The 25,511-nt window shown below is 43.0% G+C and overlaps 1 protein-coding gene across 1 annotated transcript in view; it reads left to right on the forward strand.

Annotated features, from left to right (window-relative positions):
* The window catches only part of LOC142563995 (RNA polymerase II-associated protein 1), a 39,387-nt gene that overhangs the window by 9,098 nt on the left and 4,778 nt on the right, over positions 1-25,511 (forward strand). The window contains exons 10-25 of the mRNA XM_075674780.1: positions 606-731; positions 1,449-1,583; positions 3,521-3,590; positions 4,530-4,636; positions 6,075-6,130; positions 6,384-6,485; positions 8,923-9,148; positions 9,368-9,510; positions 10,470-10,680; positions 11,029-11,184; positions 12,369-12,499; positions 12,789-12,971; positions 15,994-16,092; positions 20,497-20,627; positions 21,897-22,038; positions 24,136-24,301. Coding sequence (XP_075530895.1) covers positions 606-731; positions 1,449-1,583; positions 3,521-3,590; positions 4,530-4,636; positions 6,075-6,130; positions 6,384-6,485; positions 8,923-9,148; positions 9,368-9,510; positions 10,470-10,680; positions 11,029-11,184; positions 12,369-12,499; positions 12,789-12,971; positions 15,994-16,092; positions 20,497-20,627; positions 21,897-22,038; positions 24,136-24,301 — 2,184 coding nt within the window. The remainder of the gene's footprint in view (positions 1-605; positions 732-1,448; positions 1,584-3,520; positions 3,591-4,529; positions 4,637-6,074; positions 6,131-6,383; positions 6,486-8,922; positions 9,149-9,367; positions 9,511-10,469; positions 10,681-11,028; positions 11,185-12,368; positions 12,500-12,788; positions 12,972-15,993; positions 16,093-20,496; positions 20,628-21,896; positions 22,039-24,135; positions 24,302-25,511) is intronic.

Below are 25,511 nucleotides of genomic sequence, written 5' to 3' on the forward strand. Positions count from 1 at the left end.
GCTGGGCTGATGTTGCACTTTGACGTGCTTTAGCAGGTTAACAAAGATGAAAAAGGAGCCAGTGCAGTGAAAAATTGTGTTAGTAAACTTGAATACAATGGACTATGCTCTTAATCAAACAATCGAACAGTGGTGTCATCTCTTGGTACTCAAGAAAAGTATTCATCGAAAGAAATACTTAGACATCCTGTTCTTTCTTTATTTGCTTTTTCATTTTCCTTCTTTTTATTTTTAAAGCAAGAAAATGTGCATTGCTTGTTTTTCTTGAAAAGCCTACATTTGTGTATAGACTTGCTGAAGGTCACCCACCATCAGATGTTATTTTCGATTGAAATTTAACAAGGAAACTAATTAGTCGTAGAGGCTGGTTTGTTTACAATTGCCTCCTTTAATAATTCAAATCTGGGGGGTTGGTGAATCCCATGATGGGAAAAGAAAAGGCAAAGGTAGCAGGTATGAAAATTCTGCCAGAAGGTATGAAAATTCATTACAGAACCCACATAGGCTCTTTGATCACGCTATGTTTGTGTGATTTTTGGCTGATGCAACTTTGGGTGATGATGCCCTGCATGTTATTGCTGCCACATGTGATTCCTTCTATGCAGGCATTATTCGGCCGGGCATTCCTGTGGCGGCATGGTCATCGCACCTTTTTCCTGAGGCCTCCCACTGAACTTGGAAGCGCAAGTGAAATCTCAGATGTAGGCTTGTCACAGATTGACCTCGTGCAGGTGAAGTAGGCATGTTTTACTAGTATCCTAAGTAGGCCTAAAAAGACAAGTAAAGACGTAAGAACGACAACTCATAGCACTAACTCCCAGCTGTTTATTTTGAGAGGCAAACACGTTTTTATATGGACCTCTTCCACATGTCAACTGAGACGTGATGTCATGTCAAAGACAATGTGCATACATGATCATCCAATAAAGTCAGTTCCTTTACAGATATATATAGCGATTCGGAGGCAGTGCTCATACGTGTATGCTGAGTTTTGGATATCAGATGCTTTGATTAACTCGGGTGTTCACATTTCAAGAGTTAATTGGGCCAATCCTGGAGGTGATGCAATAGTAAACTTGGCTGATCCTGGAGGCGGTGTAATAGAAATTGGGCCAGTCATGGAGACACTGTGATCTGCAGTCGCATCAGTGTCGGGGTCTCGCTAGGTGGGCATGTAACAGTCATGCTGCAGAATGCAATGAAGAAGTTGAACAGTTTTATACTGTTTAAGTAACCACTTCACAAAAGCTTCATTTTGCATACATGCCAATTGTGCACTGAATTTGCATACACTTTTTTCTTGACCCTGTAATGTGGGTCATATGCAAGAGAATGCGCTGATTATCAAACTTGGAGGTAAGACATGGCCTAGTAAAAAGCACTGCAAAATTGTGCAAATCAGTGCCTGAACACTTATATGGGGGGGTACTCTTCGTTTTTGTCATCAGGCACTTCTGCGCATGGACTTGCTGCAGCGATTGCATTACGTCCTGAAGACGTTTCGGCCAGGAGCCAGCGCTGTGGCATCTGCATTGCTTGTCATGGCCAGGTTGGCGCGGCACTCCACAGAAGCCGCAGCAAAGGTGATTACCCTGTAATTGCTTATGCTTCTCCTGTGCCTTTTACTAGCACTAGCGATAGTAGGCTGTCTAGGTGACGTAATTGTAGTGCAACCAACAAAGGCACAGAAGAATGGACACAAACACTGTCTCGGCATCAATCGTTTATTCGACAAAAATCAAATTGCATATGTTAAAATCAAGCAGTACTAACTGCAGCAACGTGAAAAATGCAGAAAAGACCACTTTGCACAGGTGAAAGTGAGCAAAAAGAACCAAAATGAGAGCAATGAAAAAGTTAATGACAGGAATTGCAGGTGCCAAAATTTAACGACAAGGCCTCATCGCTCATGCAGAGTTTAGCTGGCTCTTTTGTACATATTTGGTGCCTGCGCAGTTAGTACTGCTTGCTTTTAATATGTTATCTTTTAATAATGATCTAGTTATGAGTATATACGTATGGTGTATTCTTGTTCGCGCTTGTTTATCATGCTGCCCTATTTCAGGATGAAGCTGTACCAAATCGCCCAAATGTAGATGTTGCTCCACTGTCAAGAGTTGTAACATAGTACCACTTCACCTATACATTTGCTTCTTTCACATATTTAAGATATTTAAATGTACTATTGCGGTACATCAGTGTGCACCCTAATGACATTATACAGTTGGCTTCTGTTTATTCAACTCTGACAGAACTGACGAAATTGATCGAATTGTCCGGCGGGTCAAATTATACAAGGTGGAGAAAAAACTCCAAAACACCACTGATTCATTTCTCAGTATTTGCCCGACTCTAACATACTCCTAAATCAAACGTGCACGCACTTTCTATGTGCCCAGAGTAGGGAACTAACGTACAAATGACATTAAAGCTCCTAAATAAAGTACAGATATGCACACTGTATTTTTTAGCAAGAAAAAGATGTGTTGCACAGTGGCCACTGGTTTCCTAAAGTCAGCTTTGCCACAAGGTTTTTGAAGTCTGCTTCGCCGGAATACATCTGTATTATACAGTAAAGCATACAAATGCTGCGCAGGCAGTTTTTGGCTCGACTATATTAAAAAAAAAAAAATGTGTGAATGTAGTAAATACCATAATCAGACATTGTAAGCTACTTTTATTGCTTGAAAATCGACCTAGAGCAGGCCAAAAATAGGCGTTTTAGATGGGAAATGGCATTTGTTCAACACATTCACTGTCCCCTAAGCTCTCCCAGTGCAGGCGCTGCTACTAGATGGCTCACTATAGGGGTCAGCTGTGTGCGTGCAGACTGGGTAAGTTCTAATTATTCAGCAAAGGTCAATTTTAGGATCGAAATAATGAAATTTTGGCCCATAGGAGTGTGTGTGCACTGGTCGGAACCTTTGCTTTGGGATTGCATTAACCGAAAGATAGAATTAGCTGAGTTCAAATTAACAGAAGTCTACTATATATTAATGTAGTGTCACCTTTGCCTTAATCTTTGGCATTAATGTACAATTGTCAAGTGAAAACAAATACATATTTGAAGCCTGTAATGTGCTGCTGCTCTCTTTCTTTTTTTCATTTCAGAGGTTTCTAGAAAAGAAGTTAAGACAAGCTCCTTTTTCAAGCTGCTGTTGACATTTCAATTTAGTTATGAGAGTCTGTCTGTGGAGATTGACATAATGAATGTAGGGGTTTTTAGAATATTGACCTTGGCAGGAGCAATTTCTAAGTGCAGCTGCTAATAACGGTAATAATTTTGTTTCACATAATGTATAAATAGATTCTCTACAGTTCAGGTTGGGGGGTGTTAAGCTGGGTTCATGTGACGGATGCAAATGTGGATGAATCAGTCACGTGACATATGGCGTGCACGGAATGACATCGAAGCTAGCATTCATATCACAGAGAAGCAGGTGACAATTAAAGCAAACAAACTAACTCTACTTTTAATTCCCAAAAGCATGTGCTTCTCCTTTTTCTTTTTTTTTTGCAGGTGCTAAACCAGCCCCACTTGATGAACCTTATTTTTGAAGAGTTCCTGCCTGCTCATTGGAGCTCTCCTGGCAAGTTCTGCTGGCTTTTGGCCGCATATAAATGTTTTAACTGAAAGTAAACTGATACATGTTGAAACATGGTGTGTGGGGTATATCAGGTCATGTTAAATTGACACAGTAGTGAGTCCTCTACATGCAAACAATGTGTATCTATATTCTTCGTTTTCAAAAAGTTGTATTGTAGTGCTTTAAAGGCATTGATAATAACTTTGGGAAAACCAGCTTTCTCTGATTTAAGTCAATCAATCCATTTTTTTTAGCTAGTACTTCCCTTTCTTTTTTTAGGCACATTTTTCATTACTTCGTATAAGGAGATTAGGTTAGTTTATATAAGGAGACTAGTGTTAGCTTTTGCTTTACTTGGCAACAGCACAGAATTTCATGTTGTGCAATAGACTGTACAGTTTCAAGTAATGTTCCTGAGTTTATTGTGAAATCATTTGAAAATTTGAAAACACAATAGGTTATAAAAAGCTATTTGTTTACAGATTACTTTGTAAGCTTTTTACTCATTCAACGCTTTCTTGTTTTACTAGTGGAGATAATGACACACAGACATATTTACCGAACACTCAGGCTTGCAACTGTCATTTAATACCTGAAATAGTGGATAATGTCAAGATAATTTATGTTTACCTCTTGGATGTTGCTTCTTAGCTTATGACTGCTATGATATTGCGTTAGGCTCAGTTCAAACTGCAGATGTCAATTTCACAACTTGTGTATTGAGTGCATGATGTCACCTCCCATCTCAGCCAAATGGGAATGTGAGAATCATATCTGCAATTTTCATGTTCCCGTTGGCTCAGATTGGAGATACATTAACAGATATTTAACAGATCCAAATAACAGGCAATTGTGTCTGTTATAGCTGTAGTCTGAGCTTTGCTTTAGTTTCCACACATTCTGTGATAACATTTATGCCTCAAATTGCTCATTCTCTTACAGCTGTCATCAAGGGCAAGATGGCAGAAGCTTATGGCAACCCAATGTGGCCAGCTCTTGAGTTGGTTCGAACTATTGCCGCAGCTGGAAAAGAATTGGCTGATGTGCTGGTGAGATTTTGCATCCTTTTAATGCAATATTGATAGCATGGCCTGCAGTGTAATGTAATGCACATTTAATTTTAGTTTTCAGTTTTGTTCAGAGCTAGATGATGGAAATTTGCGACATCCTAACTGTGTGCGCTTTGCATCTGAGCAGGCGGAACTGTAATACTGATTATGGCAGCCCCCCCCCCTCCCTCATTTGTGTGTGTGTGTGTTGGGAACTCTACCGAACACAATTTATAAAAGATGCCTAGGCTATCTTCTCAATATTTTGGTACTTTGGTACATTTGTTGGTGCCTTGGTACAAAGTCTGCAACATGTTATTTGTTATTCTTGCAGCCCTTCTTGGTAAACAGCTTAAGTTAGCAGAGCATCTTAGAGAGAGTACTGATGTTGTTCATATAACTGCTAACCCCTGGTAAAAGATTTCCTGTCGTACCATATATTTTGGCACATAACGTGCCACTTCTGATTTATAACCTGCACCCCCAATTACAACAGCCTGGGAAAAAAAAGTGCATATAATTCGTGAAAATAACAGCATACAACAACGCTCAAATCTTTGCAACGATAGTCTCCATTTGCGGATGCACGACTTGTCCACGTCGCATCTTCTGCCAGCGGCTGTCCGTTCCTTCTTTGGCGATGCTGATAAAGTTGGTTTCATACAACAAACAAAATTGTGGATGAGTCAGTCACGTGATATCTGACATGAATCGGATCACTTTGCAGCTAGCGATCAAGTGACAGAGGATGACAGTGCAGATGCTGCAGCCCTCAGATGGGCAGTGGGGACAGAGCAGACGCGACCAAGCTGAAAATCCCAACGGTGATTTGGCTCTCAGCCGTATCGCCAAGCGCTTTGCGCGGACCGAGGAAGTGCCGCGAGTAGGGGTGACATATGGGTTTGCTGGCGGCGGGGGCACTATTCACCTACTGCTAAATGCAGAATGGCAGCCCATAAAGAAAAGGAGAAGGGAGCTTCAGCACACAGGGGTAGGGAGAGGGTGGGGTTCCTTAGGAGATAACAAAAATTTGAATGACGAAGAACCTTGCCTTGAGATCTGACTTCATGGCAGCACACTCAGCGCTGCTGTAATTCACACTAACCCCTGTTCCGACCTTATTGCTAAATTTCTTGAATTTTTCTTGATCTTTCTTGAAAAACACCTGCACACACGTAGCAAGCATGACTAGAACTTTTGCAGTGTTGTGCGCATCAGAGCCACTTGCCTGTTTCGCTTTCAGCAGCCTGTCATCAGTGCTAGCATTACTGATAATGCTCTAATGCTTTAATTCTTTTATGTTCATGTTTAGTCTGAGAGCAGAGAGCAGATATGGAATCAAACAGTGGGCGAGGCGGTTGAATATAGCCTAGTCACAAATGTGCATTCGATGAGCGTTGTATGAACACCTGTTGTTCTTTTCCACATTCATTCACAGATACAGAGGCACCGGCTTGAGCAGTGCTTGACTGCCTACTTAGCCTTGGAGCCAAGGTGGGTGTCTTTTGTTGCCATTGATAGTAAAGCTAGCTTCTTGCCGCTAGTTTGCGGTTTGTTTAACGTTAGTATAGCTGGCATTCATTGCACTCACTCGGCACTATGCAAAGTACTTTTGCTCCTCACAGCACTAGGAATTTGCAGCCAGTGTAGGCAAAGCCTTCATGTGCTTTGAAACCCATAGCTCAACGTTTCTTGGTTCAAACTGATGCATTCTCCCCCTCCCCCTTTTCTTTTTTCCCATGTGCAGCTCAAGCCAGTTGCCGACCACAGACTGCCTGCAGTTGGCGCTAGAAGCACTTCGGACGTGGCGCATTCTTCTGACATACGGTCTGGGTGGAGAATTGTGCCTGTGAGCACTGGTACCACTTCTCTCCCCCCCTTCTTTTTCTTTTTAATTTCTTTTTTTTCCTTCTTTCTTTCTTTCTGTTTAGCAGCACATGCGGCAGAATACTTTTTCTTTCCCTAGCTCCCCATTTATGTTCTTAGACTCATTTCAATATCCCTAAACAGAAGTCTGTTAATCTATTTCTGTGTTACCATATTCTCTCTAATCTAAGCAGGACTTAAGCTTGAGAAGAAGCTAAGGACTACCCAAGAAGTTATGAAACGAAAAATTGTAGGCGTAACGTTAAGAGACGTTTAAAGTAAGAACAGTGCAAGAAACGGGGAAACTCGAAGAAAGACACACACAGCGCTGACTTCCAAACAGTTGTTGGAAAGAAGCGCTGTGTGTGTCTTTCTTCATTTGTCCCTGTTTCTCGCGCTGTTCTTATTTCAAACATGAGCTACCAACATGCCCAAGTTTTTACCCCGCAAATTTAAGAGATGGGAAGAGAAGGGCATGGACTACAGAGCAAACGGGAGTTTCTCATATTCAAGTGGAGATTAAGGGGGAGAAATTAAGCTGGGCAGGTCACCCGCTGTGGTGGCTTAGTGGCTATGGTGTTGCACTGCTAAGCACAAGGTCGCGGGATCAAAGTCCGGCAGCGGTGGCAGCATTTCGACAGAGGTGAAATGCTAAATCACCTGTTTAGTGCATTGGGTGCACGTTAAAGAACCCCAGCTGGTCAGAATTAATCCGGAGTCCCCCACTACGGCATGCCTCATAATCAGATCGTGGTTATGGCATGTAAAACCTTAGAATTTAATTTGAAGTTTTTTTTTTATTTGGGCAGGTCGTGTAATGTGTTGAGCAGATAATCTGTGGTCTATTAAGGTGACAAAATGGGCATCAAGTGAAGTGAAGTGCAGTCAAGGACGGCAGAAATTAGGTGGTGTGATGAAATTAGGAAATTTGAAGCGGTAGGAATGTGTCAGCTGACAAAATGGCAAGGGAAATGGCTGACTTTAGAAAAGTAAATATCACTTGTGGCACCAAGAGCATTATGTGAACTTTGAGGGTCAGTTTTGGCTTGGAGGCCATGCACTGTGTTGCTAGATACCGCAGCCACTCATCGAGCTCGCCATCAAAATGCTCTGAAAACTGCGCGCTCAGATTGGTCCCTGTGTATGGGCAGGGCGATGCGAGCCGCTTCAAGCTCACACCTCTTGCACTTCAATGCGCACCAAATTTCTCACGCTGGATCTATGCACGTAAATGTGTGGGCTCGGTAGCTGATGCTTTTTTTTTTTCAGAGGCTCTTTGGCTGCACTTGCCAATGCAGCCTTCAATTTGTGAGAAATTTCTGAGAAGTTGTCTGCCTGCGAAATGTGTGAAAGGCTTGTAAACTTTGTCAGAAGGCTACTGCAATCAATAGGGATTGCGCAGTGTTTTGTGAAACGGGAAATGGCTGACTTTAGAAAAGTAAGCATCACTTGTGGTACACCAAGAGCATTACGCTCTTAAATATAAAAGCACAATCGGAGTACCTGTTGTCGGTATACACCAAGACATATTTTTCAGCACGCACTTGGAAGTAAGCACCAATGGCAGGCAAATTTTTTACAATTCGTCGGTGGTCCCTGTCAACTTGTCAAGATATGTCGAAAGACGCATTCACGGATATCCGTTCAAAAAAACACTTTCAGTATTTAACCTGCCTTGAGGCATATTCTAGTCCATAACACACACGACTGAGAGCCCCTCGAGAAACTTTACGCTACGAATTGCTTTAAATGTTATTGCTGCAGGAAAGTCTCCATGCATACGGACAGCTGAAATGCAACAAAGTAGTAGGGAACATACAACTTCATGTTCTGATGGTACCACTGCCTTCTCACCAGTGTGTTACAGTTGTGCATCTCGTGCATTTAGCTAAAGCAAACCACGACTTACAGGCTTTGTTGCACGTACCCAGCAGGCAAAAAGCGGGTGCCGTAGTGCAGGTGTACACGGCACACCAACTGCGTGGATGGCTGTGGTACCCGCGTGGCATTTTGTGGCCACTTGGGTTGCACTTATCTTTGTTGTGCTATGTAACCTGGTGTGTGATGGTTAACTGAGATGGTAGAAGAAAGGATTGACTCTAGTTAGACAAGGCACATCTTACGCGTGTGGAAGCAAGTGAAGCAGACAACAGAGCACCTCTCCTCAATATTCCCATAATGCCTTACTGATGGCCACTTGAGAGTGTGCGCCACTTCATTAAGTCATCCATTGGAAAACACTGGGAGAGGCCTTCGTCTTGCAATGAACATAAATTAGCTTATGACGATGATGAAGCGCTGCTTTTGGAGATAGCTGTTGCAGACCATTCCTTGGCTGAATAAATGTGCGGCAACGAATATCAGCTACTATCATGCAAAATTGAATTATTGATTGGTATTGCCAACACCTTCCTTCTCAGGGATCTGTATTCTGTGGTGGCGAGGAGGTTGCAGCTATTCTCAGCGCTCGACTTGGATGGAGTGCCCTTTGACCTCGAATACGGCACCCACCTACTCCTCTGCCTGGCCATGTTACCCACAGATGCTGCGAGGTCATCCTTGACAGGACTGAGTGTCGCACTGAACATTGTTTCCAAGCGATGGCTGACTCTTCTCTCTAGGGCAACCGACCTTCAATCGATCCAGGTATGCCTTGGCATAAGGACACATCGCACCAACTTAAGGTCTGTAGGCTTTGTGCCTAGGGGCTGGTATGTGTCCATGAAAGCGTCAATAGTGGAAGCTTGAAGTCTAAACACCAATAGTTCTATTAAGTTTTTGGTCAGCACCTCCTTCGGAGTGTTCATTAGGAGTGTAGGCTTGTTACAGACGGGGTACACTTATATGATTTTTTTTTCCAAACAGACGGGAGTGTACATTGTGGCAGCTATGCTGCACTGCCTGTCCTCCATGTGCGAACTCGGCGAACTGCCTGACACCAGTGTGGTGAATGCCATGCAGCTGGTTCTAAAGTCTCAGCTTGCCCCATTTGTTACGTTGCAGCTCAGGTATGCCTCACTCACTTGACTTCTTTCCCTGTGTGACTGTCTCCTTCCCTGATGGCATTGGTAGGGCTGGGAAACTATAAAACAACTAAGTAGTAATACTTTGTTAGTACAACTAGTAACACCATGCTATGACCTGGGAACTTTTGACAGGCTGTGCCTCTCAACCCAAGCCATAAGTGATGTGGACAAGAAGGCCCTCAGTATGCTCGATGAGGTTCTGTGCTCTTCATAACCGGCCATGCCACAAAAGAATAAGATGTGCAGATTTATACTTTTTTTCGCATATAAAATAAATAAACACAGACACAGGCTATCATGTCTTCTGAGTGTTACATAAATAGAAATGCCAGGTGTGCATGCTAAAGCGCTAGATGATTAAAAGTTTCCCATGAATGTATAATTTTGCATGAAGTTTAGTTTAATACCACATTTTCGGCCACTACTTACCTGTTTTGTCCTCAGTAAATCCAAGTTAGTGTCATCTAAGGTGGCATCACTCAAAACATGTTGATTCCACTGCAACAGAATGGTAGTGACGTCTCATAGCTACAGTGAACACTAGTTTCGTCCATAGCCTCTGGGATTGGGTGGCGCTCGGAGGCCATGTTTCGCCATAACCATGACAGATAATACCGTTGTTCCATTGCAGTGGAATCAAAACTTCTTTAGTGGAATAGCCGCAGATGACACACCTGTTTAATACTCTGTTTCCAGGGTATTAAGCTAAACTTAATGCAAAATGGTACCTCTGGGCAAAGTTTGACATAAGCCATCGGTTTATCAGAAAGCGTCGTGTATCTGGCGTTCCTATTTACACAAAACTCAGTAAATTACAAACATGTTGCTCAAATTAAAGAGCACGGAACAGCACTCTTGCTAATGTATAAGCTCCAAAACAGTGTTGCATCACGAAGTTGCAAAACACATTGCTGCAATCTACGACATGCGCTGTCTTGCAGCACCTGCTCTTCACTCCTGGCCGAAAGTGAAAGAAATAAAACGCAGTCAGATTCGAGCTCCAGCGAGTGCCTTCCGTGTGTTGCATCTGAGGAGCCTGTCCCCTGCAAGGGTTGGGACATGGCTTCCTTTGAACTCCTGGCTGCTATGGCCAGGCTGCTTCGCACAATGTCAACCAAGTCTGAAGTTGGCAAGCATGGAGAGCTCTCTGCGGTAAGAAGAGTTCATTCAAGCTAGAAATAAATTATGTCGAAGATGTGGCGACCATGTTCTGCTTTTAGCTACCGCAATTGCTTACGGCGCTTGCAAATTGCAGTTTGCTTTCCACCTTTCTTTTTTCCCTGGCTCTATATGTTGGTTTAGAGCCTTACAACTTGTTATAGAGACAACTCAGTTATGTGAACTTCTTCCATTTGATATTGCCCGTACTGAGTCTGTACTTTTGAGCATTAATAGTGACAGTAATTTTTTTTAAGTAGGCAGTGCGCAAGTGTAAAGTGCAAGTATTACACATTTTGATTTTGTGCATTCACCCTTCTAATTATTTTTGCCCCTTCACAGGCGAAGACCAGCCTTCTTTGCAATGCTGGCGTGAAGACCTACCTGGACCAACTCTGTTCTCACGCTAAGCACTGGACTCGGCACTGCTGTCAGCGATGGCTTTGCCGCCCAGAGTTCAACCTTGTGTTTGAGCTGCAGCTACTTGCAATGTCCGAGGTGGGTTGAACATTGAATGGCTGCCAATCATGTACATGGCTGTGTGTTACTGCCTGCAAAGCCACATAGAGAGCCAGCTACTGTACCAATAGTGGTATAGAACAGAATAGAACAGAAAAGACGTTTATGTTTTTGAGTCACCTCTGTTGCAAATTACTCAAATTTTCCATGAATAGTCTGTAGTATGTACCTGGATAGGGAAAGCTGTCGTCTTAATTGTCTGAATGGGTGTCAGCTTAATTTGACATAATTTTTTACTTGCCTTCTTTAAAGTAGTACGTTTCCCAATACTGCCACCGAGCCTATAGCAAAAGAATCTTCTGTAATCAGGTTGTGTTCCAATTTTTAACTAGTGCTGTTGGCAGTTTTATTTTTGATTGTCACTACAATGTGACAATGTGATATGTTGTGCAAGGTGCAAGGGAAGTGTGCCAGCGAGGTCTTGGCTCATAGTTATTTCGATTCAGCTGTTTTGCATTTGGTGCTGTGATCCAGCACGCTTTTGGTTTGTGGATTTCGCATTCAAGCCCGCTCAGGGGCACAAATAATACCACACCAACTACTACAGCATTTTTAGGTGCAAGAAGCTGTATGAAAGCTATCGCATCCAATTGTCAACCTCATACTTGAATATCAGAGCGACAGCATCTGAAGAAACATGAAGCCTTCTGAAGGTTGCAGTGATGGGCTTGTGGAATTTCAAGTAAATAAAACTTGGTTTTGAGTTCCGAGTGCTTCCAAACACAATCTTATGAATCTTAACATACGTATCATGCTAATCCCTGGACATAAAAGTGCTACAACTTGGCTTATGCAAGCTAGGGCTTCTAATTTTCCATATTGTCAGCCAGCCACTGTGACAACTCAGTGGCTATGGCATTCTACTTCTGAGAAAAAGATCACAGGTTCAGTTCCTGACCCTGGCCTCTGGATTCTGATTAGGGATGTTTTCAAGATTACTTGTGTGCATTAAATATTGCTTTTGGGTGCACCTTAATGAACCGTCGAGTGTCCATAGTCAACCAAGAGCCCCTTATAACTGCATGTCTCAAGGCCTTCATGTTGCTTTAGGACATTAAGCTCGATCACCATCTTGTTGAGCAGCTGTTGAACTAGGTCAGGCATAACTTTTCGTCTACTTTTCGTTCTAAGAGTACAGTGAACTGTCTTTTCGTTTCTTTCAGACTTTGGACGAGAATGACACCGCGCTCTACCATGAAGTTTCGCTCACCCTTCTGTCCACATGTGCCCCAGGCTTTCAACACCAGTATCTCAAAGTTCTTGAGGGAATTGCTTTTGCCCCAAACTTTGCCTGGTGAGAATCTTGACCCTTCTCTGGATTAGATAAAAGAGTGCTAGACCCATCTGTAGGCAATAAGAACCTAAGAAAGCAATGGCAAGCAAACTGCTGTTCAACTTGAAAGAGGACTTGTATACATGTACCAACCTCATCTCTGTGACGTCACAGTGGGTGCAAACTTTCAATTACCGTGTTGCTCGGAAGCTATGTTTTGGAGCACAAAGGCGCAATCATGAAGTAGTTGAATGAAGGCACTGCTTTTGGGCTGTCAATGATTTTGTGCACATTTTTTATCTTGTTCTAGGTCGCAGTCCAGCCACTACAGAACACTGTCAATGGAGAATGTTCCGATAACTCGGGTGGAAAGTATCACAGGGTGTTCCGTGCCCGTAATTGCCAGTGCCAAACTGGACAATGCAGTGCTGTCAGATATCAAGGGTGCCTATTTGAAGACACTTGAAGCTAGCCTAAGACAGCTCAATGAAAGGTTGGTTCCCATTTCACAAGACTTGACAAGCCAGCCTGCTTTTACAGTTCATTTGTGTTAATTCAGACCCCTGGGGACCGCATCTTTTTGTTTGGATTATCCGAATATGGAAAGAGTATGAGTTAGAAACAGAACTATGCAGTAATATGTAAACAAATTTGCAATGTGTTCTCTGTAAACTTGACTAGGTCCACAGTTGCCATCTTTTCGTTTTGCTCATCAACATACACAGCAACCTGAATGTCAAATGTGGGCAGGCGTGTCTTGATAAATGATCCCTCACCGTTCGTTTCCGACCCGATTGCCTAGCCCTGGAAAGCCAAAACATTTGACTTAACAGGAATGCCTTCTTTAAATTAGCTACCTCAAACTGTATATAAAAAAAAGGAAAGACGCATTGAGGTAACGAAAGTAGCAAGGTTAGCTTCAATTAACTCATTTGTTACCACGCCTATTCAAATTTATAATCGGTGATCAATGCTTTAGATCGCTGATTTGTACATGTTGGAGCTGTTTCTTATCCACTTAAGGCCATCTAGTAGTTAGTACAGGCACTGAACTTTCAGAATCAGTTTAAATTTTCGCGCTCTGGCGATGTGATTTTTGACGGACCTTCTTGCGAACTAATGGGCGTATGTTGTTGCGAAAACAGGCGTGGCTGTCACCTTCTGCTGTGCTCGAGAAAAGAGCATGCCACTCACAATTACACTGCATTAGAACGACAGAAAGCTGAGCTAGATGGTAAGGATTCATTATGCAAAATAGAAGTGAGGCGTTCAGACAGGACACAAGAGCAGAGAAGTAGACAACACGAACGCCAAAGGGAGCACAGAGGCGTTCGTGTTGTCTACTTCTCTACTCTTGTGTCCTGTCTGCACGCCTCACTTCTATTTTGCATAATGAAGTATTACACTGCACTAGCATCAAAATCTTGTAATCAAATGATTCCCAGCAAGTCAAGAATTAAATTACATCACCGGCTTTACCATCCAACAGTGCTGAGTGGTGATAATTAACCGAAAATGACGCCAGGTGACCACTAGTGAGCTTTGGTTTGAAGTCCAAGTCATTTTATTCTGCCAAAGTGTATTTCTACAGGTCCGCCACATGTACAACATGTGGACCTGGCATTTTCAACTAGTTTCCAAAGTTTCGGTTTTGCTTCTCTCGTAAAATTACGGCAAGGGGTGCTGCCGATGTCACTGCGCAGTTATCGAAAGTCGCTCCCGTGGCGTCATCCCAAATGGCTTCGTTGCGAGAAGAGGGTCATGCTTGAAACTATGCTGCACCCGCATTTCAGTTTAGTGATGAGGACTCAAGTTATGATTCAGAAGATGACAGCAAATCAGATTCAAGCTCTGACGGCGACAATGTTTTGAGTCAGCATGAGACATCTGCAGCTGTTCACCGACGAGCTTCCTTCACAGCCTTAAGCAGTCTCCTTCCTTGTGCGCACTTATCTGTCTATCTTTTTGCATGACTTGAGGGCTCTACTAATTATCTTCAAGGTGCATACTTTGCTTGGTTATGATGTGCTGCCATTGGCAGCGAAGAAACTTCCGTTCACGCCAAGAAGACCGCCCATAACACATCTCGGCCCAGCACTATGGATCAGCGGAAGACAGTTTACAATGGTGCAGGATTTCTTCCATCTCTTCTTCTCTGCAGAGGTGATAAAGACAATCTGCAAAAATGCAAACAGATATGCATGGATGCATAATCTTGTAGTTGCCCAGCTAAGCTGAAAGCGATCGGTTCTTGAAGAGGTGCATGACTGTAGACGAGCTGGTGAAGTATGTTCCTTGGAGTTCTCATCGGTGCATCCTTGGAAGATGCCGGAAAGGTGGAACTGCAAAATGTGTTATGAGGACCGCAAAATTTAACAAAAACGAGACGTTTTGTGGGGAGAGTGTGGAGAGCACCTATGCTTCACAATATCCAGGAATTGCTTCACCGTATAGCATGAGCGATGAACTGGCCTTAGTTTCTTTTTTTGTATCCGAATAACAGTGGTGTACTGAGCATTGATTTTTTCTGACACTAGTCCTGGGTTATTTATCTTGGAAATGTATATTCTGAATTTTCTTTGATATTAATTTTCTTGTAGATATGTCTTTCTTTAATTGTTTTTATCAACTGGTAGAAAAAATGGTGCTTTCTAGAATTTTTATGTTTTACATAATATATTTTGTGTTTGGCAATGTATGTTTTTGGAAAGAGCATTTCATTATGCACAACACGCTATGCTTGACGTAGTAGTTCTGCGGAAACCCGCAAGATGGAGAGAAGTAATGAATAAAGGAAAAATGAGACATCCACCCGTTCATAGCAATTGCTACAAAGGAAACCCATGCAGGTCCTCGAAAGAAAAGCCTTATAGTTTTGTAGCAATTGCTACGAATGGGTGGATGTCTTATTTTCCATTTATTCATTACTTCTCTCCACCTTGCGGGTTTCTGCACAACTACTATGTCAAACTCTTGCCTTTGCTTCGTGTTGTCAACAAATTCGACTTCGCCCTGCCATCTGCTAGCCGCCTGGTTAGCTCAGATGGTAGAGCGGCTGCCCCGGAAAGGTGGTGGTCCCGGGTTCGTGTCCCGGACCAGGACGAATTTTTCTTCAACTATGAGGCTTTTCTTTCGAGGAACCCATATGGGTATCCTTTGTAGCAATTGCTACGAACTCAAAATTTGATTCATCATAAATACACAGTATTTATTTAGCGTGGTATTTCCTATGCCTTGAAATGCATCGTACGGGGGTTCATATGGCCTGCAGCTATACCTGCACAATATGTATCGTATGAAATTGCAACATTTCACCAACATCGCAACCAGCAGTGTTTTAACCTTTTGCCATCACAAAGGACATTGGGAAAGAGAATATTCTTAAACAGGCCAGCTTTACAATTCATTTCATTACTTTGTATGCATGTAGGCATAGTCACTACACAAGTCCGTACACATAGTCAGTACAAAAGAAAATGGGCTCAGACCTATCTGTGTATTTATCTTTTTCACAGTGCATCGGCATCGCTAACATTGAGAACGAAACCCTTGTTTTCATATGACTGGATCTACCTGCCACTGCATCAGCTCTGTGCTCTGGAGGAAATGACAAGGTGGGTGGCTGAATATCTTAAAGCAAAGCTCTCTTTGCGCTGCGGGATGGGTTTTGATTTCTGGTTTAATGGCGCCACAAGAAATACTAGAGGCAGGAAAAGTAGACTTGGTGAACACAAGCGCAAACTTTCAACTCAAGCTTTAGGTTAAAATAGACAAAACGCATAATAAGAGATGTGGTTATACGAAGTGATGTTATCCATTTGGAAACGGGAAGCCTTTCTCGTGCAGTATAATTGATGGATGACTGATGCTATTGTCTTTTTCTTTGTGAATGTGACAAGCCATCAAGGACAAAAGCCATGGTGTGTCTACTTTTTTCGTCTCTTGTATTTTCTGTGATGCCGTTATGCCGGAAATAAACTCATACCAACCACACCAACTTTCTGTGTTTCTCAACGTGATGGGTGTGATGCTGTGGTAATTTGACTGTGAAGGAGAAGAGGACATATGGAGAGGAAAAAGATATATGTAAGAGACAGTATCAATTTTGATTGGTTGCATCAGTAATTATGTCATCTGTACCACAATGGATGCACACCTGTGCTTGGTCGTGGCAGAAGGGATGCGCCTCAGTGGCGTCTACTACACTGAATGCTCTTGGTTAGTGCGTTGTGTATTTGTTAACTATGAGTGTACATAAGCAGGTCCCAGAGTCAAGCAGTGCAGTCGAACCATTAATATAAAATAAAATACAAAAATGCAGTACTTCGAAAATTCTTGCAGTAAACTACTAGTCAGCACACTATACATTATTTATTAATAATGCATAACGAATTAATAATGCATGAAGCTAAAAGGCATAGCTCTAAATATTTGACGGAAGACAAAATTAGCATATTTACTCGAATACAACTTGAGGGGACAGTTTATTTCGATGTTATTCAAATATAATGCAAGGGTCGGCTTCAAGCAACAAAAATTTTGAAAAAAAGCTCTCTTTACAATTGAGTAAATAAGGTAATGTATTGGTTCAGTTCTGTGTGTTTCTTTTACACTTTTATGGCAGAAGTACTATATGTACATTGAACCCATATGCGGATAACTTCTATCTGCACTTAAGTAGTATAACAATTTTCAACATTTTCTTGGCTGGCTGCATATTCAGTGTGTTTTCAAACAGCAAATTTTAGGCAGGGCTTTGTATAATTTGAACATTTTACCACTATGGGAAAAGTGGCAGCAAAGCAATGGCATGATCTTTCAAACCATCATATCGACATGATGGCTGACATAAGCCCACTTGTTAAATATAAATGTGCTTGTGCAGAATAAAAACGAAAGCACTAAGGACTTCCTCAGGGGCTTTGAAAGCGCTCAATCGATTCAAGAAAGGGGGTTAACTGACGAGCTCGATTTTTATTAGTCATATCATAAGAAGCGAACAAACACTGACACCAGACTATCGCACACGTAATGCGAGGGTTGTGAGATCGTTCCCCACCTGCGGCAAGTTGTTTTTTCATCCACTTTCATTTCCATTAATTTATCATTTCTTTATTTAATTTATTAAGCACAAAAAATTTTCCCTATGTTGTCCTTGGTGTCAGTGTTTGTTGGCTTTTTATGATATGACTAATATCGGGCCCCTCGGTTAACCACCTTTCATCTTGTTCATTACATAACAAGGGTCTCGAATCCAGCAACCTTGATGCATCCAGGTAGCATGTGTGGGTTTATTGACCGGTTTCCTTCACCCAAGAAGATCATGAACCCATAATTTCAGGAAGCAAGCTCCACTGCATAGCGAGACACTCTCTCCACACACCCTGTCTAGCCTCAGCAAGCAAAATTCTTTCCCTGCGTTCTCCCATACAGGACCTCAGGGATCGCGTCACGCATACGTTACGGGCCCTGCCTTCATTTTTTTTTTCTCCTCACCTTTTTCTTCTTCTTCTTGCGGCGCTGTGCTTTTCCGCTGACAGCGTTGCATGCAAGCTGTTTTCATTGTCTTGTATCGCGCAGCGCACGATTTTGCACACTGTGCACAAGGACACATGACTAACAGTGTAATTCAGTGCTACACAATTACTGAGGCAGAACAAGTGGATTGCAGAGCATGATCACGCGTTGGAACACAGTAGAAAATGACATAGTTTCGGTAGCTGCACGCGTGACTGTACGACTGTGGGAACAAGCAGATGAAACGGAAGTACATCTCTCTTGCTTTGGCACAAAGTAAAACAAAAAACACACAGACATTCCGTTTGTGTGTTTTATTATTTCTCTAAACTTCGATTCGTCAATTCAAGCAACAGATCACACAAATAACAGATGTTGCCTTGAATAATTCTCGAAGTAACGTGTCACCACGAGCGACACGTCACACTGCGGACATGAGTATGTAGGCACAGGGACACAAGTACATCACCGTCCGGCTTGGAGCGCAGCGGCCGCAAGAAGAAGAAAAAATGGCATTCGGTTTGAAATTTCAGATCTTTCCGCGGTGCGTAGTGATGTAGTACTTTGCAGACACGATCATTACCACGCAATGTATGCTCTGCGCTTGTCAGCTCAAAATGATCAGACCTGGTGAGGGGCCCTTTAACTCAACAGACGTTTGCCATACATGTGACGGGACATGCAACCAGCAGCTTCAACACAATGCGGGGAGTGCCACAGGAGTCAGTGTTTGCATCGTTGCTCTTAAACCTGGCAATGCTACCCCTCGGGTGGGCTATGGCAGCGATTTCGGACATATACTACTTATATACGCTGATAATTTTACCATATGGAGTGTTCAGAACGACCTACAGTGACAGGAATCCTCTTTACAGGAAGCATTCAACACAGCTTAAGGGTGATGTCAATCCATAGGAATGACACTTTCAACAAAGAAGACACTCTATATGTCAGTTGCAAACAGCTGGGGCCGTTGACTGCTTCTGAACGCGCTCTGACGCCAGCTCCGCATACTATGCATCATCATCATGGCAAATGGCCCAGTAAAAGCTTCGATCCACGAAATTAAGCAGCAAGCACACCACGTACTTCATCTAATACAACGCATCAGCTCCAAGGCTGGGGGTGCCCGCACCAAGACTGGCCAATTACTTGTTCGAACAGTGCTGCAGCCTCGTCTTATCTATTCAGCTCAAATCCAGCACTTCACAGTTAGAGATGGGACCCGTCTAGAATGCATCAACAGGGAAGCAATGCGTGTTGTTACTGGGCTTCCATGATGCACGCCAATCCTGGCACTTCAGGAAGAGACGCAACTAAACACCATTGATGACTTGATTTATCGACGCTGCCAAGCAAGGGATCTCAAACCATCCTTTCTGTAACCTGCTGCTGACCTGGCAGCATACATGGGCAGTCAGGTTTCTATCTTGCCATCTTCGGTAGACACCCTTTTACCCTGGGGTCACCAGCAACTCACAGACAACAAACCCATCGGCCGTCTCCGAAATCCAGTATTTTGTCCATTGGCTACCTTCCGGTGCCACATAGAAGAAGCAGGTGCCGCACTCCTGACAAGTTCACTTGCGAACTGCATGGATGTTTCGATGCTAGCTGCATGGGCAAAAAAGTGGTTACGTCCACCGTGGTGCCATGGCACCCATCCATAAGTGCCAATTATGCGTACTGTCTGACATTTCTCGTCCCATCGGTCAGTGCTGAACTTTTGGCCCTACAAGACGCAACAAACTGGGTGACAGCTGCTTCCATGTTGCTCACATCAAACATAATAATACGCACTGACCCCGCCTCGGCCATGAAGGAGATTCGGAAGGTATACAATGCGCACCCTTTCACAGACGAAATACACCGCATTACTGCACAGATGCCTGGTCAGCTTCGGGTACAGTGGATTCCTCGGGGGGCACTATTGCTACTCACATACAAGCTGACACCGCTACCCACAGTGAGCTGCCATCAACTTTGGAAGCACCTTTCCCAAGTGACCTCAAGGGTGATTTCCTCCACCTCAAGGACATTATCCGCCGCACCTCACAATATTTAATTTTCTACTGTGTGGTTCAAACCTCCCAGGTGGCCTTATCCACCAGGAGGAGGTGGTGTTGTGGAGACTCCGTGTGGGGGCGACACTCACCCCATCGGTCACTCATGCCTGGCCACAACACCTCCGTGGACAATTTGTGGATACTTGCCCATATTGCCGAAGTCAAGCATCCGTGGCTACAATCAAACATTGGTTGTGGACGTGCTCAGGCCTAAACCAGATACAACGGCATTACCTGCAAACAGTGGGCCTTCATCCCACAAGACCACCAGACTATGATTCTTGGCTCTATGAGACCATCCATCGAGCACTATTGACGTATATCGCTGAAACTGGCCTACATTTGTATATTTAGTAGTTTATGCCATTGGGCAAACTTTCGATATGAAAAGAAACACACAGAACTAACCTATTGTATGTTATGTTGTCATTGCAGAAACTACGATCATGGTCACGTCCTCTCTTGCCTGCGCTGGGTCTGCCATCTGCTGTGCACAAGGCATCGGTTCATGCAAGCATTCCCGCCGCTTGTTCATTTCACCCGTCTAGCATCAGTGTTTTTGGCTGGTAAAGGCTCGTTTGGTAATGTGCAGTTTAAGAGGCCGTGGCCTCACAAGCTCAGCCGGAAAATTAGCTAAAAGAACAGAAAGTGTGTGTAATCTCTTTACGATTCGCTTCATCATTGCACATTTAAAGCGTTTGTAGTTCTGAACATCATTAAGTGTTCATAAAGCACTAGGAATAAAGTGATGCACTTTGATCACTTTTATTTTTGCACGAATCAGCTGTGTGAAAAAATCATTGTGCTGCTTCGCTGTAATATCGAGAAGTGTTGCCGCCTCGCTACACACATTGGAGATGCTTTCTAGATTCTAGTCTGCAATAACTTCTAGTTACAATGAGATGTTTTATTTACCATGAATAGATACTCAGTGATCAGGTTCGTGTAGCAGCTGTTTTGCATAACTTGAACTTGTATCCTATTTACTCTCTTAAGAAGTTACTCAGAAATTTCTAGAGCTTACTAGTGTAAGACAGTCCTACTCCCTTTTAAGAAATGAAATTATAGTGTTTTACATGCCAAAATCACGATCTGATTATGAGGCACGCTGTAGTGGGGGACTCCGAAAATTTGGACCACCTGGGGTTCTTTAACGTGCACCTAAAACACTGGTGTTTTCACATTTTCCCCCATCAAAGAGCGGCCATTGTGGCCGTGACTCGATCCTGCGACCTAGTTGTTAGCCGCCCAACGCCATCCTTTCAAGATCTTGCACCTATTAAAAATAAACTCAGTTGAGGTGCTATAAGATAACATATCTGTGATAATGTTTTGCTGTTATGACAGTGACTTTGACCAGCGTGTTCATGTCTAGTTCCCAGGAACAAATTAAAACACACTCACCTTTGCATAGATGTTTTGTAGCAACTACATCAGATTGTTAACCTTGCACAATTCTCGTGATACCCTCACTAAATCTATTTCACTTTTGTGATGTAGTTTGCTGTATAAAGTGACCAAATAATAACAGATTCCAAGAAAAGTAGCTATGGTGTAAACTCTGTCAGTACTGGCTAGTTGTTTGCATTAAGATAGTTAAGGGTGATGTTCCATAAACATCTACAGAGCAGATAATGCACAAGGAAGAGGGGGCACAGGACAGCATATGCTACCAGCCGGTGGTAGGATCATTTGTCCTGTTGCCTCTCTTTGTCGTTCATAATCTGTTTTCTCATGCTTGTTATACTATGCAGACAGCTTATCATCTTTGTCACTATGTCATTAGCGACCCTGTTAAATGACCATGGCTCTAAGATCCGTACTGATTCCTGCAGGTCCTGAGCTGTTTTTGGACATGGAGGTGCAGGGTACCATGTTGCTGCTGCTCCGTCTGCTTGAGCAGACGACGCTGCTTTGCCGCACGCAGCGGCACCTGGATCTCAAGGAATGGCCAAGCCTGCCGTCATTCTCAGATTTGTGAGCCTCTTTCATTCACGTGTCACTGAAAGAATTCAAGAAAAATCCATAATCTACACTTGAAATGCAATTCATCTTACGCTTCTGTAAGAGACACCTTTGTTGAAGATTCTTGTTGACTACTGCCTACAGCATGTATGCCATGATGTGTGCATTGGTAGAAGCAGACTACGGAAGAATGCTTTTGCTGCATAGAGGCATTTGTAGTGCTCACAGTGGCAACAGTGTAGACTTGTGACGAGTGTTTGATAAACATCACTATTTAGGAAACCTTGTTTAGTTTGTTCATATTTTCTGGAGCATTGCATATATAAAGTACAAGCACTCTGACCCACAATGCTAGTTCATTTTGGTTGCCATACTAGTTATGCGCATCCGCTAAAATGTTATGTGCGGAGAAACACTGAGAGGCTATACACAATGTATCTGCAAGAGCAGGGCTGCTGGAGACCAAGATGGAAGCCAGGTCATACCAAGAGCCAAGACGCACCTCTTTGTCTTCCTTGCTGGCCGGCCTCTTGAGCGCCTGTTGTATCGCAACAGTATAATTAAATTTACGCATGATGGTTGTAGTGCAGTGCACCGAAGTGCGAAAAGACAAACATGAGGTTGGTGGAATGAACAAACACAGGTGCCTGTGTTCTCCTTTTCACTAACCTCACATTTGTCTTTCCACACTGCGGTACTTTGCGCTGCAATCATGCTATAAACTTGGACTAACCCACACGCATCGCCATTCTGAAACATTTAAACCTCAATATAAAGGGCTTCTGATCCATAGAACATAATGTATATATTGAACCTCAGTATAATGAAATGTGTTTATAAGCGACTTCAATAAAACATTTCACTGCTGCCACAAAGGAATATCAAGGCAATAAATGGAAATGCAAACTTGTGCGGACACAGCTGGTAAAATGGTTGAATTACATGCGGTTACTTGCGAATGCACCTCTTGAACAGAGAGTGGTCGCCAAAGCGGAGCACTGTCTTTGCCTGTAGCGGTGAATTCAACAGGACATGGCCTCTGAAATCGCTCAGTGCACACTGCCTTATATTAGAGGTCATAACTGGTGAGCGCGGTGTCAGCACAGCGTATCACACATTCGTATCGACGCATTATATGCAGTGCATAGTTATGTTTTCCAAGTATGTGTTGCCGTCAGCACCCAGTCTGGTTTTTTTGTTGTGGCCAATTATCTCTGCCTCATGTAGCAATAACAGTGATAAGCTTGAGTAGTGGTTCTAGTACTGAATGCAAAACCTTCTTCGCATCATTTTCTGTATAAAACCTAACCTAAGTGTGATAAGATCCTATCATGCTCCATGTGCCATATGCTGTGGGTGCGAGGGATAGTGTGTGAAGGTGAGCCTAGAAGGATGGTGGCATAATGCACTCTGTCCTTCTGTGTATGGAAGGGGGGGTCCTGAGCACATACGCGGCCCACGACCCTATTCTGAAAGTAATCCGTGGCGGATGCAAAGACTGGGCAGGCCAAGATAACTGATAGCGTCATCTCACTATGGGCGACGCTATCAGATTCGGTGATGGAGTGGATGCACAAGCTTTACAGGCTTGACTTCGTACTGCCAATGTAAAGTTATTGGCAACATGGCATGAAACCGTATCTTTGGTTGCCGGCTCTCAAATTCAACAAAATAGTCTTTTTTCTTATAGAAATTTGTTTTTTCCAATTGTGCAGTAATCCGGACAATTTTACAGCCCCTACCATGCATGAAAAATCTGTCAGCGACTGTGCTTATTTGCTTAGAAGGTCCAACATAATGAAATTTTGACATAACAAAGTAAAACGCCAATTTTACTGACTTGGTTATATCGAGCATTAACTCTACAATTAGAGCAATACTTGGCACCCTGTGATGGGTCTGAAAATTTTAAGATATTCTGCATGTTTAGACAATGAAACAAGATGTGTCTTTACAGTGTTGTCGTGAACCATTCCTTATGCAACACTATTTCTGTAACTGTTGAATCCTTGCATTCCAACCCTGGCTGTGCTCGTACTCACTGAATTGTACAGCGAGTGCTTTTCAATGTGATGACACACAGCACACAGTTCATGTCATTCTGTGCAGCTATCTTCAACTTCTAGAGGAGTATGTTGGCGAGTCCTATGGAGATGGTGTCTTCGCTTCGTGGCTTCTTGTGCCCCTCCAGGGAGCCTGTGACCCTCACTTCCGCAAGCTCCTCTTTGCCGAGAACCCGGAGGCACTGGCCATGACTCGCCTGAGACCAGATGAGGCACAAGACAATCATTGCACAGACTGATCTTGACTTTATGCTTTAGGCACTCCCAAGTAATGACTGGCATCTTACTTGTGCTAACATATGGGGCCGAAACTGCAAAGTTGGCAAAGAAGCTTAAGGAGAATTTAATATAACAAAAAATTATAGGTGTGACGTTTAGAGAGTGGAAGACAGCTGTGTGGAATAGAAAGCAAATGGGGGAAGCCGATATTCCTGATGACATTAAGAAGAAGAAATAGAGTTGGTTAGGCCATGTAATGTCATGGAGCAGAAAATGGGTGGTCTATTAGAGTTACCGAATGGTTGCCAAGGCAAAGGAAGTGAAGTCGAGGATGGTAGAGAATTAGGTGGTGGGATGAAATTAGTGTTTGCAGGCGTAAGGTGAGGGTCAGCTGACACAAGGCAGGAATAATTGGAGATTGCTGATAGGTGTTCATTCTGTAGTGGACATATATTATGCTAACTATGATGATGAAACTTGACGTAAAGGTATGCAAAGGGAAGGTATTGAATCATTCTACGCTGTTAGATGGAAGAAATCCCTTTCAGAAACCTCAGAACATTTGTGCTATGCCGAGTGATCATGAGAAAATCGTGCCACACGATTTTTCTGCAATCAAGTCACTTTCAATGAACCATCCTTGTGAGAGCCTATGCTGCGTAAGCTATCTCAGAGGTCACGTTTTGCAGGGCACTGCTGCCTGCTTTGAGTATGAGGTCTACAAAAAGAGGTTGCCAGACTCCCGCAAGTAGTGCCATCAAAGCAGTGTGGCGAAGTAGCATCAGAGCATTCTTCTATCAAGAAATTCAGTAGAAATGGTCACCTGCATTTGCTTGTTGAGATGTGATATAATTAACTTTCTATTAATGAGTGACTGACCACGTTTTACCACTCATAAAACAAGAACTTACGTGTTATGGAAGCTGGTACCATATTATCCCACCGATCTTGTTGTAGACTTGCATTGTCATCTAGTTTGTGAAAGCTCTTGCTAAAATATTTTGCACATCTCAGAATAGTACTTCTGTATTACATTACCTTGATTTAAAGTTCCAAAAGAATTTTAGACCGCTTAAAAACCACTGTTTTAGATAGTGCAAGTATAAAGGAGCCGCCATGTAAAATTTTACTTTTAAAATACGAGTGGATGTGTCAGAAAAGGCTAGCAACGTTTTTGATACCGACTGAAAAATGCCACTATTA

This window comes from Dermacentor variabilis, chromosome 11, assembly GCF_050947875.1.
Source record: "Dermacentor variabilis isolate Ectoservices chromosome 11, ASM5094787v1, whole genome shotgun sequence".
Classification (NCBI taxonomy): domain Eukaryota; kingdom Metazoa; phylum Arthropoda; class Arachnida; order Ixodida; family Ixodidae; genus Dermacentor; species Dermacentor variabilis.